The sequence below is a fragment of the Haliaeetus albicilla genome, chromosome 22, assembly GCF_947461875.1.
Source record: "Haliaeetus albicilla chromosome 22, bHalAlb1.1, whole genome shotgun sequence".
Classification (NCBI taxonomy): Eukaryota; Metazoa; Chordata; class Aves; order Accipitriformes; family Accipitridae; genus Haliaeetus; species Haliaeetus albicilla.
The window spans coordinates 6,112,020-6,127,000 of NC_091504.1; the positions used below are offsets into that span (position 1 = coordinate 6,112,020).

Consider the following 14,981-nt stretch of genomic DNA (forward strand, 5'->3'; position numbering starts at 1 on the left):
CCGCCTGTCACCGGCACCAGGGGTCGGGGGGACAAAGCCCACCCCCACCCCCCAGTCCCCAAGCGTGGGGACAGCGCCGTGTCCCCCGTCACATCGTCCCCCCCCGCCACCGGGCACAGGTCAGGATGCTGTCACCGCGTGTCCCCAGTGCCACCACCAGTCCTTTATTGGGGGAGCAGCCCCCGTCACCACGTGTCCCCGTCCCCTCACTGGGGGGGGCACCGCCTGTCCCGACTGCCACTGGCCCCCCGGTCCTTGTCCCCGCTGTCCCTTGGGTGTGTGTCCTTGTCACACATGTCCTCCTTGTCACCCGTGTCATCATTGTTGTCACCTCTGTCCTCGCTGTCACCCGCAGCAGCGTCCTCGTCACCTGTGTCGTCGTCATCACCCCTGTCATCCTCGTCACCCGTGTCGTCCTCGTCGTCACCCGTGTCATCCTCGTCACCCGTGTCCTCGCTGTCCCCCATGTCCCCGCCGGCCCCCACCCGGTTGGTGTTGACGAAGAGGTCCTCGTCCCCGTCCCCGGCGGGGAGGTGGCTGCCTCGGGGACACGGGGTGGGGGGTCACACGTGGTGACACACGTGTCCGTATGTCCCCAACTGTCCCCAGTAATGCCCCCCCGAATTAATGCCCCCACCTTGTTGCCCCCCCAATTCCTCCCCCCATTAATAGCCCCCATTATTGCCCCCCCACTCACTACCCCCTTACTGCCCCCCAATATTGCCCCCCCAGTTAATGCCCCCCTTTAATACCCCCCATTATTCCCTCCCAATCTCCCCCATTTTATTGCCCCCCCAATATTACCCCACCCAGAATATTGCCCCTGCCACTATTGCCCCCCCCCCAGGTTATTCCCTCCTAGGTTACTGCCCGCCCCCCCCCTCAGTTATTGCCTCTAAATATTACCCCCCCCACGTTATTCCCCAATATTATCCCCTCTCCAGTTTTCCCCCCTCAGGTTATTGCCCCCCCCCATTATTGTCTCTGTAATACTATGCCCCCCCCAATATTACCCCCTCCCCCCAATTATTGCCCTGGAATATTGCCTCCCTAGGTTATTGCCCCCCCCCCCCCCCCAGTGACTCACCCCTCCCGGGGGCTTGACTTCTCCAGGGGAGTGAAGGCCTCAGGCCTGTGGGAAACCAGGAAGGGGGGGGGGTGTCACAGCTTGGAACTGGGAGGGACTGGGGGAGACTGGGGGAGGGTATTTACCCCCGGGGGGGGGGGGATCGGGCCCCACCAGAGCCCCTGGCGCTGCAGGAAGCGGACGTGGGGGGGGAGGAGGACGAGGGACATCTCGGCCTTCACCTTCGTCCCCTCCTCGATGGGGTCCACCAGCAAGAAGTCACCTGGGGGGAGACAGGGGTGTCACCTGGGGGGGTGGGGGGGTCACCCCAGGGGGGGATGATGGGTGGCATTGTAGGTGTTGGGGGAGCAGTGGGGAGGGACATGGTGACAGGGATGTCACCTGGGGTGGGGGGGGGGAACATGGTGGCAGCTCTGGTGTGGGGAGTGGGCTGGGGACATGGGGGGGACAAGGTTGGGGACAGGGGGACAGTGTTGGGGACAGCATTGAGGATAGTGACAAGGTTGGGGACAGGGTGACAGCACTGGGGACAGGGTTAGGGATGGTGACAAGATTTGGGGCAGGGTGACAGCATTGGGGGACAGTGTTGCAGACAGTGACAAGATTTGTGACAGTATTGGGGACAAGGTGACAAGTTTGGGGACAACGTCGCAGACAGTGACAATGTTGGGGACAAGGTTGTGAACAACATTGGGGATAGGGTGACAGTGTTAGGGACAGCATTGGGAACAGGGTGACGAGGTTGGGGACAGTGGACAGGGTGATAAAGTTGGGGGACAGCATTGGGGACGGTGACAAGGTTGGGGACAGTGTTGGGATAAGGTGACAAGGTTGGGGACAGGGTGACAAGGTCGGGGACAGTGCTGGGTTAAGGTGACAAGGTTGGGGACAGGGTGACAAGATCGGGGACAGTGCTGGGATAAGGTGACAAGGTTGGGGACAGGGTGACAAGATCGGGGACAGTGCTGGGTTAAGGTGACAAGGTTGGGGACAGGGTGACAAGATCGGGGACAGTGCTGGGTTAAGGTGACAAGGTTGGGGACAGGGTGACAAGATCGGGGACAGTGCTGGGTTAAGGTGACAAGGTTGGGGACAGGGTGACAAGATCGGGGACAGTGCTGGGGCCAGCACTGGGGCCAGGGTGACAGCGTTGCGGCTGCTGCTGAGGCCACAGCAATGACACCGGGGCTGGCGGGGAGGGGGGAGCAGGGTGACGGGGGTGCCAAGGTGACAGGGGTGACAAGGCGGGGGGGGCACCTCTCTTGATCCAGATGTGGCGGCGGAAGCGGGGGGGCATGCTGGCGAGGAAGCGCGTCCCCTCGGCCGTCTCCACCTCGTGCAGGTTGTTCCCCGGTGTCCCCAGCACCTGGGGGGGGGGGACATGGGGACACGGGAGGGGGGCGTCAGGGCCACCAACCCCCCCCCCGCCCCAACCTGGCTGTGTCCCCTCAGCTGGTGACGGGGGTGTCCCCTGACCCCCCCACCCCCAGGGTGGGGACTGAGGTGGCCCTGTGTGTCCTGTCCCCCCCCGCAGCAGGTGCCACCCTGCCTGTCCCCTCTGTCCCATCCCAGGTTGGGGACACCCCCCTCGTGTCCGTCCGTCCGCCCCATCCCTATGTCCCCCCCCAGGGCCATCTCACCCCCCCATCCCCGTGTCCCAGCCCAGTGTCCCCATGTCCCCCTCTGTGTCCCCCCCAGGGCCATCTCCCCCTGTCCCCGTGTCCCCCCCAGGGCTGTATCTGTCCTCGTATGTCCCCCCCCATGTCCCTGTGTGTCCCCCCCGGGGCCATCTCCGCCCCCCCCCCCCCCCGGTGTGTGTGTGTGTCCCCGTGTGCCCCCCCAGGGCCGTATACCCCCTACATCCCCGTATCCCCACCCCCCCGTCTCTGTGTCCCCCCCCCCGGGCCGTGTCCCCCTCCCCGTGTGTCCGTGTCCCCCCCCCCACGTCCCCGTATCCCCTCCCCCCGGTGCCCCCCCCCGGCTCCGTGTGTCCCCCCCCAGGGCCGTGTCCCCCCTCCCCGTGTCTGTGTCCACGTCCCAGTATCCCGTGTGTCCCCCCCCCGTCCCCGTGTCCCCCCCGTGTCCCCACCCGCACGATCCGCTGCCGCGGGGCCGGCAGCACGCGCTCCTCCAGCAGCTCCCGCACCACGTGCTTCCGCTTGGTGGCGCGCGACATCCCGGGGGCGGGGCTGCGGCGACAACCGGGATCGGGGGGGGGGGAGGGGGGGGGTGTGAGGGACCCAGGGGTCCGCGTGCTGCCCCCCCCACCGCCGCCGTGGGGACTCGGGGAACTCACCTCGCTCCGGTACTTCCGGGTGCGCCCGGCGTCACTTCCGGGGACCGGCGGGAGCGTCCGTGCGTCTCTAAGGTAGCGGAAAGGGCGGGGCCGGCGGGGGAGGAGGGGCGGGGCTTGAGTCGCGGACACGCCCCCCCGCTCCAAGGAGGAGGTGGAGCCTCAGCTGGGGTGGGACCGCCCCGTTTGGGGCGGGCGGCGGGCAGGGCTATGCAAATTAGGGGCGGGGTCACGACCGAGGGGGGGAATGTGCCAATGAGGTCCCGGCGCCCTGGGAGCGGCGGGCGGGGCTATGCAAATTAGATGGTACCACACAAACGAGGGGGCGGGGTGGCGGCAGAGGGCGGTGTTATGCCAATACGGAGGGCGTGGCCGGTGGGGTCGCAGGCTGACCTATGGGAAGCCGCCGCTGCGACGCCATCACCGTTAGCACCTGTGACGTCACTGCCACCGCGGCCCACGGCGGGGGAGGCGGGGGCTGCCTCCTTGGTGACATCACGCCCCCTCCGCTTGACGTCACCTCCACGACCCTGCCGCGTGCCGCCCCGCCCCGCCGAGGCGTCACCGCCCGCGCGCGGGGAGGGAGGCGAGGAGGCCCCGCCCCCCTCCGCCGTGACGTCACGACGCCAGCGGGACGCCGCTCCCCCCCTCCCGTAAGCGGCGGGGAGAAGGGGGCGGTGCCGAGCGCCGATTGGCCGGTCGGGTGGAGGGCGCGGATCGATTGGCCGGGCGGCGCGTGCGCGGCGGGGTCGCGCGGGGCTCCCTCAGAAAATGGCGGCGGAGCGGGCCGAGGTGGCGGCCGGGGGCGGCGGCGGCGGCGGAGCGGGGGGGAGCGGAGGGGGCGACCTGCCGCCCTACGCGGGCTGGACCCCGGCCGAGCTGCAGGCCACCCTGGCCGGCATCGGCGCCCCCGCCCAGGGTGGGTCCGGGGGGGGGGGCAGCGGCGGCCCAGGGGCAGTTGAGGGGGCCGGGGGGGGTCCCTCGGGGTCTTTGGGGGGCACCTGGGGGGTGCTGGGGGGGTCCCTCGGGGTATGTGGGAGGTGAAGGGAGTCCCTAGGGGCAGCTGGGGGGCGGTCCCTTGGGGTTTTGGGGGGGTTGGGGGTGCTGGGGGCGTCCCTAGGGGCAGTTGGGGGAGTCCCTTGGGGTTTCGGGGGGGTTGGGGGGTGCTGGGGGTCTCTAGAGGTAGTTGGGGGGCCTGGGGGCATCCCTTTGGGTCTTTGGGGGGTGAAGGGGGACCCTAGGGACAGTTGGGGGGGGTCCCCAGGAATAATTGGAGGGGGGCCCTTGTAAGGAAGTGAGGGTGTCTTGGAGTAGCCAGAGTGGTGGGGAGTTGGGGAGCAGAATTTGGGGGCTCCCTAACACCCGCCTCCCCCCCCCCCCCCCATGCCCCTCAGGTACCCGGGAGGAGCTGGTGGAGCGGCTGCAGGCCTACACCATGCAGGTGAGCCCCCCACCGCCTCAGGACCCCCCAGGGTGGGGAGGCACCGCCAATACACCCCCCCATTCCCCATAGGGTGCCCATCCCTGACCTGATCCCCTTGGGCTGGAGGAGTCCCCTCATTCCCTGGGGGGGGGGGCCGGACCCCCATGTCCTCTTGGGGTGGGGGTCTCTGTGCCCTCCGCCTCATGTTCCCTTAGGGTGGGCGTCCCCTCACCGGGTGCCCCATTGTCGTCGTCGTCTTCCCCCCCGCCCCAGACAGGGATCGTCCTGAGCCGCCCTGTTCTGCGCCCAGAGGAGGGTGACAAGGCTGCCCAGCCCCCGCTGCCGGCGCAGGTCAGGGGGTATACTGGGTGCTGGGGGGGGGGGGGGCAAGGAAGGAGTTTGGAGTTCTCTGTTATGGGGGGCGGGGGGGGAAGACTTTTAGGGTGATCCATTGGGGGAGGTGGCATTGGATGCTGTGGGGAAGGCAGAAAGACCCTCAGGGTGCCCTGTTATGGTTGCGGGGGGGGGGGGTAGGAACTCCCCCAGGGTGCCCAGTTTTGGGGAGGGGGGGGCAGTGGGTGCAACAGAGGGGTGGGATTCCCCTCAGGGTGCCTGGCTGAGGGGTGGGGTGGGGGGGGCAGTGGGTGTTATAGGGGGGGTAGAGCCCCCTTAAATTGCTCAAATGGGGGGTGGCTGTGGGTGCTGGGGTGGGGGGGGTGGGCAGGAACTCCTTCAGGGTACCCAATTTTGGGGTTGGGGGGGGCAGTGGGTGCTACAGGTGGGGGCAGAATCTCCCCAGGGTGCCCAGTTTTGGGGTGGGGGTTGTTTAGACACCCCCCAGAGTACCCAGTTTGGGGGGGGGGGGTGAGGGAAGTGGGTGCTATGGGGGGTAGGATAAACTCATACTCTCCCCCCCTCGCCTTCCCCCACCCCCAGTTGCCTAGCCTGCCCCTGCAGCACCCATTGGTGCCCCCCCCGCCACCAGGGCTGGGGCTGAGCTACGGGCTGGGGGTGCCCCCCCCACCGCCCCCCCCCGGGTTGCGAGGGCCAGGGGCTGAGGGGCTGTCGGAGGAGGAGCGGCTGACGCTGGCCCAGCAGCAAGCGGCCCTGCTGCTGCAGGAGGAGAGGGCCCAGCAGGTGAGGGGGGCACCCATGGGGGGGAGGGGGCACCCATGGGTGGGGGAGGTTTGGGGGCACCTGCAGTTGGGGGGGCTGGGGGAGGCTGGGGGGGTTAAGGGGCTCCTGTGGGGCTGTTGAGGGTGGTGGTATCCATGGGTGGGGGGGAGCTGGGGGAGTCTGGGTGAGCTAAGGGGCTGGTGGGGGGGGGCACCCATGGGTGGGGGTTTTGGGGGGAGCTGGGGGAATGTGGGTGGGTTAAGAGGTTTTTGTGGGGATTTTGGGGGGCACCTGTGGGTGCTGGAGGGGGGGCATGGGTACAGGAGCACCTGTGTGTGCTGGGGGGACGCTGCGGAGATGGGATGTACCCATCTGTGTTTGGGGGGCACCCACGGGTGCTTGGAATGTGTTGTGGGTGTGGGGAGTAGTCATGGGTGTGTCGGGGGGTCATATGAACATGGGGAGCACCTAAAGGTGCTGAGAAACCCCCAATATACATGGAACTATCTGCGGGTCTTGGGGGTGCTGTGAATACATGGAGCACCCACGGGTGCCAGATGGGTGCTCTGAACGTGGATGGCACCCGTGGGTGCTGGGGGGTTGCTGCACGTATAGAAACATGTGGAAGCATTGTCCCAGCACCCACGGGTGCTCCGGTTTTCCATCTCCTCCCCAGGGCCAGCACCCGTTTGGAGACAAGGCCAAGGAGCAGGAGCTGCTGGAGCAGCAGAAGAGGGTGAGGACGGGGGGGGGGCACCCACGGGTGCGGGAACAGGCATGGGGACATCGGTAGGGAGAAAAGGACGGGCTCAGGGACACCTATGGGTGCACGGACACCAGTGGGTGCAGGAACTGGTGAGGGGACACCCATGGGGTTGGGGACAGGGATGTTTTGCAGGCATGGGGGTGGGCGTGGGTGCCCCCATGGGTGCTCTCGTCACCCATGGGTGTTCCTGTCATTCCCCCCCGCAGGCGGCGGTGCTGCTGGAGCAAGAGCGGCAGCAGGAGATGGCCAAGCTGGCGCCCGCAGTGCCCCGGCCCCCCCCTGACGTGGCACCCATGGGTGCCCGGGCTCCTCTGCCCCCCCGAGGTGAGTGTCACCAGCCTCATGGCCACCCCCATGTGGGGGGGGATGGGACACGACACTGCTGGTGGCCTGTCATCATCCCCCCCGCCTTACAGCCCCACTTTGTCACCCTGCAGGCAGCACACCCATGGGTGCCCCCATATCTGGGGTGCCTATGGGTGCCCCCCGCCCTCGTGGGCCCCCACCGCCCCCTGGGGAGGAGAGCCGAGAGGTGGGTAAGGGGGAGTCTCTTGGGTTGTTTGTGGGGGGGTCTCCCAGGTGCCTGGGTTCTTTGGGTGGGGGTCTCCGGGCGCCTAGGTTCTTTGGGTGGGGGTCTTCCAGATGCTTTGGCAGGGGGATGTTTCCTGGACACCTGCATTCTCCACGTGGGTGGGGGTCCTCCTGGGTTCTCAGGGTGGGGGTTGGGGGTGTCCCAGATGCCTGGGTCCCCTGACCACCCCCCCACCCACCTCGCAGCCAGACGACCCGACCGTGGGCCCCAAGATCCCACAGGCGCTGGAGAAGATCCTGCAGCTGAAGGAGATCCGGCAGGAGGAGCTGATCACCGTGCCCGGGCTTTCGGGTGAGCCCACCCAGCACCCATGGGTGCCCCTGGTTGGGGGGGGAGCAGCACCCAGACCCCACACACACACTCACTCGTGTCCCTGCAGCAGAGGATGAGATGGAGACGGAGCCACGGGCGTCAGCATCGGCCTCAGAGGCGGAAGAAGACGCCGGGCTTTCCAAAAAGGAGGTGGGAATGGGTGCCACCCACAGTGTCACCCAGGATGGGGGGGTGGGAAACGGGGCTCGGAGAGTCCCTGGGGGGGCGGATCCTGCTCAGAAGCACCCTGGGGGTCTAGAGGGGTCTCCGGGGCGGGGGGCATAGGGTGCCCTTTCCTACCCAGGAGGTCTTTTGTGGGGGGGAGGTTCTGCTTTGCAGGGGGGGGGGATTGATCCTGCCGGGGGGTCCCCAGTGTGCCCATTCCCACCCAGGACCTCTCTCGGGTGCCCATACTTGCTGGGAGGGGGGGGGGGGGGGCGTGGCACATGGATCATGTCTGGAGTCAGGGTGTATCCCTAGGCCATTCTCGGGTCATTCACATCACTGTTGTGTCTTTTTGTATGTGTGTGTCCCCCCAGCGCAACCGCAAGCGCCGCAACCGCAAGAAGAAGAAACGGGGGCGGGGGGCGGTGCGGGAAGGGGCCCCCACCCAAACCCGGGGGGACCCGGAGACCCCAGGAGACAGCCCCGCTGTGGAAATCGAATATGTCACCGAGGAGCCCGAGATCTACGACCCCAATTTTGTGTTTTTTAAGAGAATTTTTGAGGCTTTTAAGGTATTTATGGGGGTGGGGGGCACCGAGTGGGTGCTGGGGGGTGGCAGCACCTTGGGGGAGATCTCTAAATGTCACGCAGCTGCGCTCTTAGGTGACAGATTTTGGGTTTTAGGGGAATTTTTTATACCTTTAAAGTGGTATTTGGGATGGGTGGGAGGCACCCAGTGGGTACTGGGGGCGGGGGGGTGGCAGCACCTTAGGGTGCCCCTGAGCACCCCCCTGTGCCCCCCCCAGCTGACAGATGACGTCAAGAAGGACAAAGAGAAAGAACCAGACAAGGCGGACAGGGCAGAAAGTGCCACCGTCCCCAAGAAGAAAGGTTTCGAGGACGGGCACAAGGGCAGCGAGGATGACAGCTCCGAGGACGAGCAGGTCGTGGGGGGGACACGGACATGATGCTGCAGTGACACAGAGGGGGTGGCATCTCCAGGGTGGGGGACAGGGATGAGGGGTGGCAGCGGGTGACGTCTGCTTGGGGACATCGCTGGGGTGATTGGGGACGTGGTGTTGGGGGGAGTGACAAGAGGCGGGTCTGGGGTGGGGACAGTCCCGGAGGTGGCCGTGGGGGTGTGGGGACAGTCCCTGGGGGGACACACACGGGTGGCAGGAGGGACTCTGGGGTGGGGGACGGTGGCTGGGTGCCATCAGGGCCTGGCAGCAGCCAGGTGCCAGCCCGTGGGTGCCCCCGCAGGAGAAGAAGCCGGAGGTGCCGAAGCTCTCCAAGAAGAAGCTGCGGCGCATGAACCGCTTCACTGTGGCCGAGCTGAAGCAGGTGACAACTCCTGGGGATGTGTCCTTGTCCTTGTCCCCATCCCTACCCCGTCCCCTGTGCCCAGGTAGAGTCTCCTGTGCCACCTGGGGGTGCCTTGGGTTCACTTTGAGAGCCCTTTGGGGACACCAGTGCCACCCTGGGTGCCATGTGCTTGCCCAGGGGTCGCCTTGGGGACCCTAGTGCCACCCTGGGGTGGCCTGTGCCAAACCATGAAGCTCACTGGGGACACTGGTGCCACCATGGGGCACCCTGCAGCTGCCTTGGGTGCCCACTGGGGACACCGGTGCCACCCTGGGGTGCTTGCATTCCAACCAAGTAGTTCTCCGGGGCCACTGGTGCCACCTGGGGTCCCCTGATGTTCCTCTTGTCACCCCACCAGAGCCCCTGGTGCCACCTTGGGGTCCCCATGCCACACCCATGTAGCTTTCTGGGGACTCTGATGCCACCCTGGGGTGCCCTTTGGCTGCCTTGGGAGCCCACTGGGTACACAGGTGCCACCCTAGGGTGCTCTATATTCCCGTTGAGACCGTACTGGAGATACAAGTGCCACCCTGGGATACTCTGTACCCAGCCACAAAGCTCGCTGGGGCCACTGGTGTCACCTTGAGACCCCTGATGTTCCCCTTGTTGCCCCGCCAGGGTCCCTAATGCCACCCCGGGGTGCTCTACTCCTCCTCCTCCCCCTACCACCACCTCCTTAACCCAATTGTCCCCTCTTTTGTCCCCGCAGCTGGTGGCCCGCCCAGACGTGGTGGAGATGCACGATGTGACAGCACAGGATCCCAAGCTCTTGGTGCACCTCAAGGCCACCCGCAACTCGGTGCCCGTGCCGCGGCACTGGTGCTTCAAGCGGAAGTACCTGCAGGGTAAGAGGGGCATCGAGAAGCCGCCGTTCGAGCTGCCCGACTTCATCAAGCGCACCGGCATCCAGGAGATGCGCGAGGCCCTGCAGGAGAAGGTGGATGTCTGCAGTGGTGTCGCCTAGGAGGGGACGGTGGGAACGAGGGAGTGGGGGGGAGAGGAGGGTAAGGGAGGCTGGGTGCCCATCTGGGGCTTTGGGGACGTCATGGTTGCATATCTGGGGCTTTGGGGATGTTGTAGGTGCCCATGTGGAGATTTGGGGACATCATGGTTGGATATTTGGGGCTTTGGGGACAACATGGTTGGATAGCTGGGGCTTTGGGCATGTCGTAGGTGCCCATTTGGGTCTTCAGGGATGTGGTGGTTGGACAGCTGGGGCTTCGGGGACGTCATGTTTGGATGTCAGGGGCTCTGGGGACATTGTAGGTGCCCGTTTGGGGCTTTGGGGGACGTCACGGTTGGACGTTTGGGGCTTTGGGGACATTGTAGGTGCCTATCTGGGGCGTTGAGGGTGGCTCCAGGTGCCCCTTGGTCTATCATGAGGAACCTCTGGGTCCTCCTCCAGACTTTTGAGCACCTTATAGGTATCCCCAGAAGTGTTGGGGACACTCTGGGTGTCCCCAACCTCCCATATCCCCCCTCCCAGGAGGAGCAGAAGACAATGAAGTCGAAGATGAGGGAGAAGGTTCGTCCCAAAATGGGGAAGATCGACATCGATTACCAGAAGCTGCACGACGCCTTCTTCAAGTGGCAGACCAAGCCCAAACTCACCATCCACGGGGACCTCTACTACGAGGTAGGCACCCCCTCACCCATGGGTGCTTCTTCCCACACCCATAGGTGCCCCCCAACAGGCTCATGTCTCCTCCAGCCTGGCGTTGGGCTGGGGAGGTGTCACCAGGAGCCAGTGTCACCACCCCACCAGGAGTTGTCACCTTAGGGTGTCATCATGCCCCCACTCGCCAGCACCCTGGCAGGGGCTTGTCACCCGCCTGGCACCCACGTGGGGTCCCATCCCTGCCACCCTGTCCCTCAGGGACATCCCATGTCCCTCAAGGTTGTCCCCATGTCCCCCCGATGGTGCCACCCTGTCTCTGTAGCGATGTCCCCATGTCCCTCAGGGTTGTCCCCATGTCTCCGTAGCAGTGTTGCCATGGCCTTCAAGCGCATCCCCATGTTCTCCATGATGGTGCCACCAAGTTCCTCTAGCAGTGTCTCCCCATGTCCCCCAAGGGTGTCCCTATGCCCCCCAAAGGTGTCCCCGCATCCCTCAAACAGCATCCCCCATTCCTCAAGGTTGTCCACCGTCCTTCTAGCGGTATCCCCGTGTCCCTCAGGGATGTCCCCGTGTCCTTCAAGGTTGTCCCCATGTCCCCCCCGATGGTGCGTACACCTGTCCCTCAGGGTTGTCCCCTTGTCCTTGTAGCACTGTCCCCCTGTCCTTCGGGGTTGTCCCTGTGCCACCCTGAGCCTTTGTGTCCCCCTGACAATGTCCCCGTCCTCCTCTGCCCTCCCCCCCTCCCCCCCCGATGTCCCCTCCCTGGTGTCCTGTGTGTCCCCCCCGGCCCTGGTGACACCCCGTCCTTGTCCCCGTCCCCAGGGGAAGGAGTTCGAGACGCGGCTGAAGGAGAAGAAGCCGGGCGACCTCTCGGACGAGCTGCGCATCGCCCTGGGCATGCCTGTGGGGCCGGTGAGCAGGGGCACCTGTGGGTGCTGGGGGGGGCTGCGCATCACCCTGGGCATGGCTGGGGAGCACCCGTGGGTGCTGGGGGGCACCCCAAGCTGGAGTTTTGGCCTGGGGGCTAGGTGGGTGCCTTGGGGGGGTGTCAGTGGGGCTGGGGGGGGCACCCATGGGTGCTGGGGGGAGGGGAAGTCTGCGGGGGGGGGGAGCTGTGTGTTGCCCTGGGTATTGTGGGTGAGCTGGGGGGCACCTATAGGTACTGGGGGACACCCAGAGTTAGGGGTGGCTGGCTGAGGGGGTAGGTGGGTACCATTGGGTGCCAGGGGGCACCCATGGGTGCTGAGCCTCCCCCTCATGGTGCTGGCAGAACGCGCACAAGGTGCCCCCACCCTGGCTGATCGCCATGCAGCGCTACGGGCCCCCCCCCTCCTACCCCAACCTCAAGATCCCGGGGCTCAACTCCCCCATCCCTGAGGTGAGAGGGGGCTTTTGGGTGCTGGGAGGGTGCATTTGGGGTCCTTGGGGGCTTTGGGTGCTGGGGGGCCCTGCCGGTCCATGGGTGCTGCAGGGCTGCCCCTTTGGGTGCTGGGGAGAGGGTTGGGGTGACTGGGGAGGGGTTTGGGGGTTCCAGGGGGTCTTGGTGGGGGGCAGGGGGTCCCAGGAGGACCCAAAGGCTGTTCCTTTGGGTACCTGGGGGATTTGGGGGGCCCAAGGGGGATTTTGGGGTGCCTGGGGGTTGGGGGTCTCTGAGGGTGTTGGTGGGGGGTCTGGGGGGGCTTTGGGGGTTCTGGGGGGGGCCTGTGGCCAGCTTTTCTGCTACAGAGCTGCTCTTTTGGGTATGGGGGGGGTTGGGGTGCCTGAGGGCTGGTGGGGGTCTCTGGGGAGCTGGGAGGGGTTCGGGGGGGGGGGGGTGTCGGGATTCTCTGGGGGGGGACTCTGTGCCTCCCCCCCCCCAACCCTCCTGCCGGTGCTAGGGCTGCTCCTTCGGGTACCACGCTGGGGGCTGGGGGAAGCCACCCGTGGACGAGACAGGGAAGCCGCTCTACGGCGACGTCTTTGGCACCAACGCTGCTGAGTTCCAGGTACCGGGGCCCCCCCCAGACCCCCTCACCCTCCCTCAGTCCCCCCCATGCTCCCCCAAGACCCCCCGGGGGGGTCCCACAACCCCCCAGGGACCGCCGTGAGCCACCCGAAGCTCTGCAGAGCCACCCTGATATGCTCAGAGCACCCATGAGCCATCCAGGGTGACCCTGAGCCCCTGGGGGGGGGCACCCATGAATTCTCTGTGCCCCCCAGTCCCTCCTGAGTAATTTGGGGACCCCCCCAGACTCCTCCCCTCCATCCTCTGTGTGTGTGTGTGTGTGTCCAGTTTTCCTCCCACCTTGCTTCTTGCTGTGCACCCGTGGTCACTCTCCTTTCCCACCCTGGGCACCCAAATCCCACCCCCCAGCACCCATACCCCCCCCCCCATGCCCCCCTCCCTTTTTCCTGAGCAATTTGGGGACCCTCTCCCTCCCACCACCATTTTTGGGTCCCCCCTCTGGTACACCTGTACCTCCCTCCTGGGCACCCATAATACACCCCCACCATACATAATACACCCCCACCTCAGCACCCATACCCCCTCTGACCCCCCCTGATCCCCCCCCAGACAAAGGAGGAGGAGGAAGAGATCGACCGGACGCCCTGGGGGGAGCTGGAACCCTCGGACGAGGAGTCCTCAGAGGAGGAGGAGGAGGAAGAGAGTGACGAAGAGAAGCCGGACGAGACAGGGTTCATCACCCCCGCAGACAGGTGGGGGGGGGGCCCCCTCCAGCACCCATGGACCCCCCTGCTGCTGTCACCCACCCACCCTGACGCCGCCCCCCCCCCCACCTTTCTGTTTCCCCACAGCGGCCTCATCACGCCCGGGGGCTTCTCTTCGGTGCCAGCGGGGATGGAGACCCCTGAGCTCATCGAGCTGAGGAAGAAGAAGATTGAGGAAGCCATGGATGGGTGAGGGGGGGGTCAGGGTGCTGGGAAAGCAGGGATGAGTGCTGGGGGGAGCTGGGAGAGCACGGGTGGGTGCTGGGGGGGAGTGGTGGTGGGAGGATGGGGAGTGGGTGCTGAGGGTTTTGGGGTGCTGGGGGGGTGGGGATGGATACTGGGGGAGGTCAGGGTGCTGGGAGAACAGGGCTGGGTGCTGGGGTGGGGGTCACGGAGCTGGGAGAGCAGGGGTGGGTTCTGGGGGGCTCTTAGGGTGCTAGGGATGGGTGCGGGGGGGGCTTGGGGTGCTGAGGGTTGGGAGCGGGTCCCAGGGACTCTTGGAGTGCTGGGAGAATGGGGGGCGGTGCTAGCTTTTGGGGTAAGCAGGAGGCACCTAGGTGGGCACGCAGTGCTGAGAATGTGTGTGTCTGTCGTCCCCCCCTCCCCAAAACAGCAGCGAGACCCCCCAGCTCTTCACGGTGGTCCCTGAAAAGCGCACGGCCACCGTTGGCACCGCCATGATGGGTTCCACCCACATCTATGACATGTCGGCGGTGAGCACCCCCCACCAGCCCACCACCTCCTCCCAGCACCCACGGGTGCCATGTCACCCCCCCCACCACCCATCTAACCCCTCCCTCTGTGTCTCTGTGTCCCGTGTCCCCCCCCCTTAGGTGATGGGGCGCAAGGGCCCGGTACCCGAGGCGCAGGGGGTGGAGGTGGCCCTGGCCCCCGAGGAGCTCGAGCTCGACCCCACGGCCATGACGCAGAAATACGAGGAACACGTGCGGGAGCAGCAGGCCCAGGTGGAAAAAGAAGATTTCAGCGACATGGTGGCTGAGCACGCCGCCAAGCAGAAGGTGGGGACGGTCCCTTCCCTGTCACCTCTGTCACCTCGTCACCCTCGTCACCCTCCCTGACCCCTCTTTGCGTGTCCCCCCCTTCTCCTTTTGCAGCAGAAGAAGCGGAAGGCGCAGCCGCAGGACGCCCGGGGAGGCGGCAAAAAATATAAAGAGTTTAAGTTCTAGGAGGGGGGGGGTGACACGTTTGTCACCTCTTTTGTCACCCTCCTCGGGACCAGCCTTTTGTCACCTCCCAGCACCCACCTCCCTATGGCGGGGGGGGGGTGGGTGGGTGGTATCACTGGGGAGGGGGTGGCACCCAACTCCCACCCCCCCGGTAGCGCCCGGGGCTGGACCGGGGCTGTGTGGTTTGGTTGTTGGGGACGGTGACATGTCCCCGTCCCTGTCCTCATCCCTGTCCCCTTTGTTTTGTAAATAAAAGGTGGGTGTCCCCACTGTGTGTCCCCCCCGACCTCAGCCTCACTCTCTGCCTGATGTCCCCGGGGGTCCCCATGTCCCGGCAGCGTGGCTTGC

At 66.0% G+C, this 14,981-nt stretch overlaps 2 protein-coding genes across 6 annotated transcripts; one reads left to right on the top strand and one right to left on the bottom strand.

The window, feature by feature from the left end:
* Window positions 1-143: 143 nt before the first annotated feature.
* EIF1AD (eukaryotic translation initiation factor 1A domain containing) lies at window positions 144-3,477 on the bottom strand. Of its 2 annotated transcripts, XM_069809369.1 has the most exons (7): window positions 3,384-3,477; window positions 3,177-3,276; window positions 2,345-2,453; window positions 1,241-1,349; window positions 1,088-1,132; window positions 407-537; window positions 144-370 (listed from the first exon to the last, which is right to left on the bottom strand). In XM_069809369.1, the coding sequence occupies exons 2-7, from the start codon at window positions 3,261-3,263 to the stop codon at window positions 207-209; spliced, it is 645 nt and encodes a 214-aa protein (XP_069665470.1). In that variant the 5' UTR covers window positions 3,264-3,276; window positions 3,384-3,477; the 3' UTR covers window positions 144-206. The 2 variants fall into 2 exon arrangements, with proteins under 2 accessions (XP_069665470.1, XP_069665471.1); XM_069809370.1 differs by having other exon boundaries at window positions 144-537; window positions 3,384-3,440.
* Window positions 3,478-4,125: 648 nt separating this feature from the next.
* Window positions 4,126-14,917, top strand: SF3B2 (splicing factor 3b subunit 2). Of its 4 annotated transcripts, none has more exons than XM_069809373.1 (22): window positions 4,126-4,299; window positions 4,775-4,821; window positions 5,077-5,154; window positions 5,740-5,940; window positions 6,596-6,655; window positions 6,892-7,009; window positions 7,123-7,217; window positions 7,463-7,568; window positions 7,657-7,739; window positions 8,129-8,326; window positions 8,561-8,698; window positions 9,018-9,098; window positions 9,829-10,056; window positions 10,606-10,755; window positions 11,560-11,649; window positions 12,008-12,115; window positions 12,615-12,722; window positions 13,292-13,434; window positions 13,534-13,635; window positions 14,060-14,159; window positions 14,280-14,465; window positions 14,565-14,917. In XM_069809373.1, exons 1-22 carry the CDS (start codon window positions 4,152-4,154, stop codon window positions 14,631-14,633), a joined length of 2,637 nt encoding a protein of 878 aa, XP_069665474.1. In that variant the 5' UTR covers window positions 4,126-4,151; the 3' UTR covers window positions 14,634-14,917. The 4 variants fall into 4 exon arrangements, with proteins under 4 accessions (XP_069665474.1, XP_069665472.1, XP_069665473.1 ...); XM_069809371.1 differs by having other exon boundaries at window positions 4,127-4,299; window positions 14,562-14,917; XM_069809372.1 differs by having other exon boundaries at window positions 4,127-4,299; window positions 7,660-7,739; window positions 14,562-14,917.
* The last annotated feature ends 64 nt before the right edge of the window (window positions 14,918-14,981 follow it).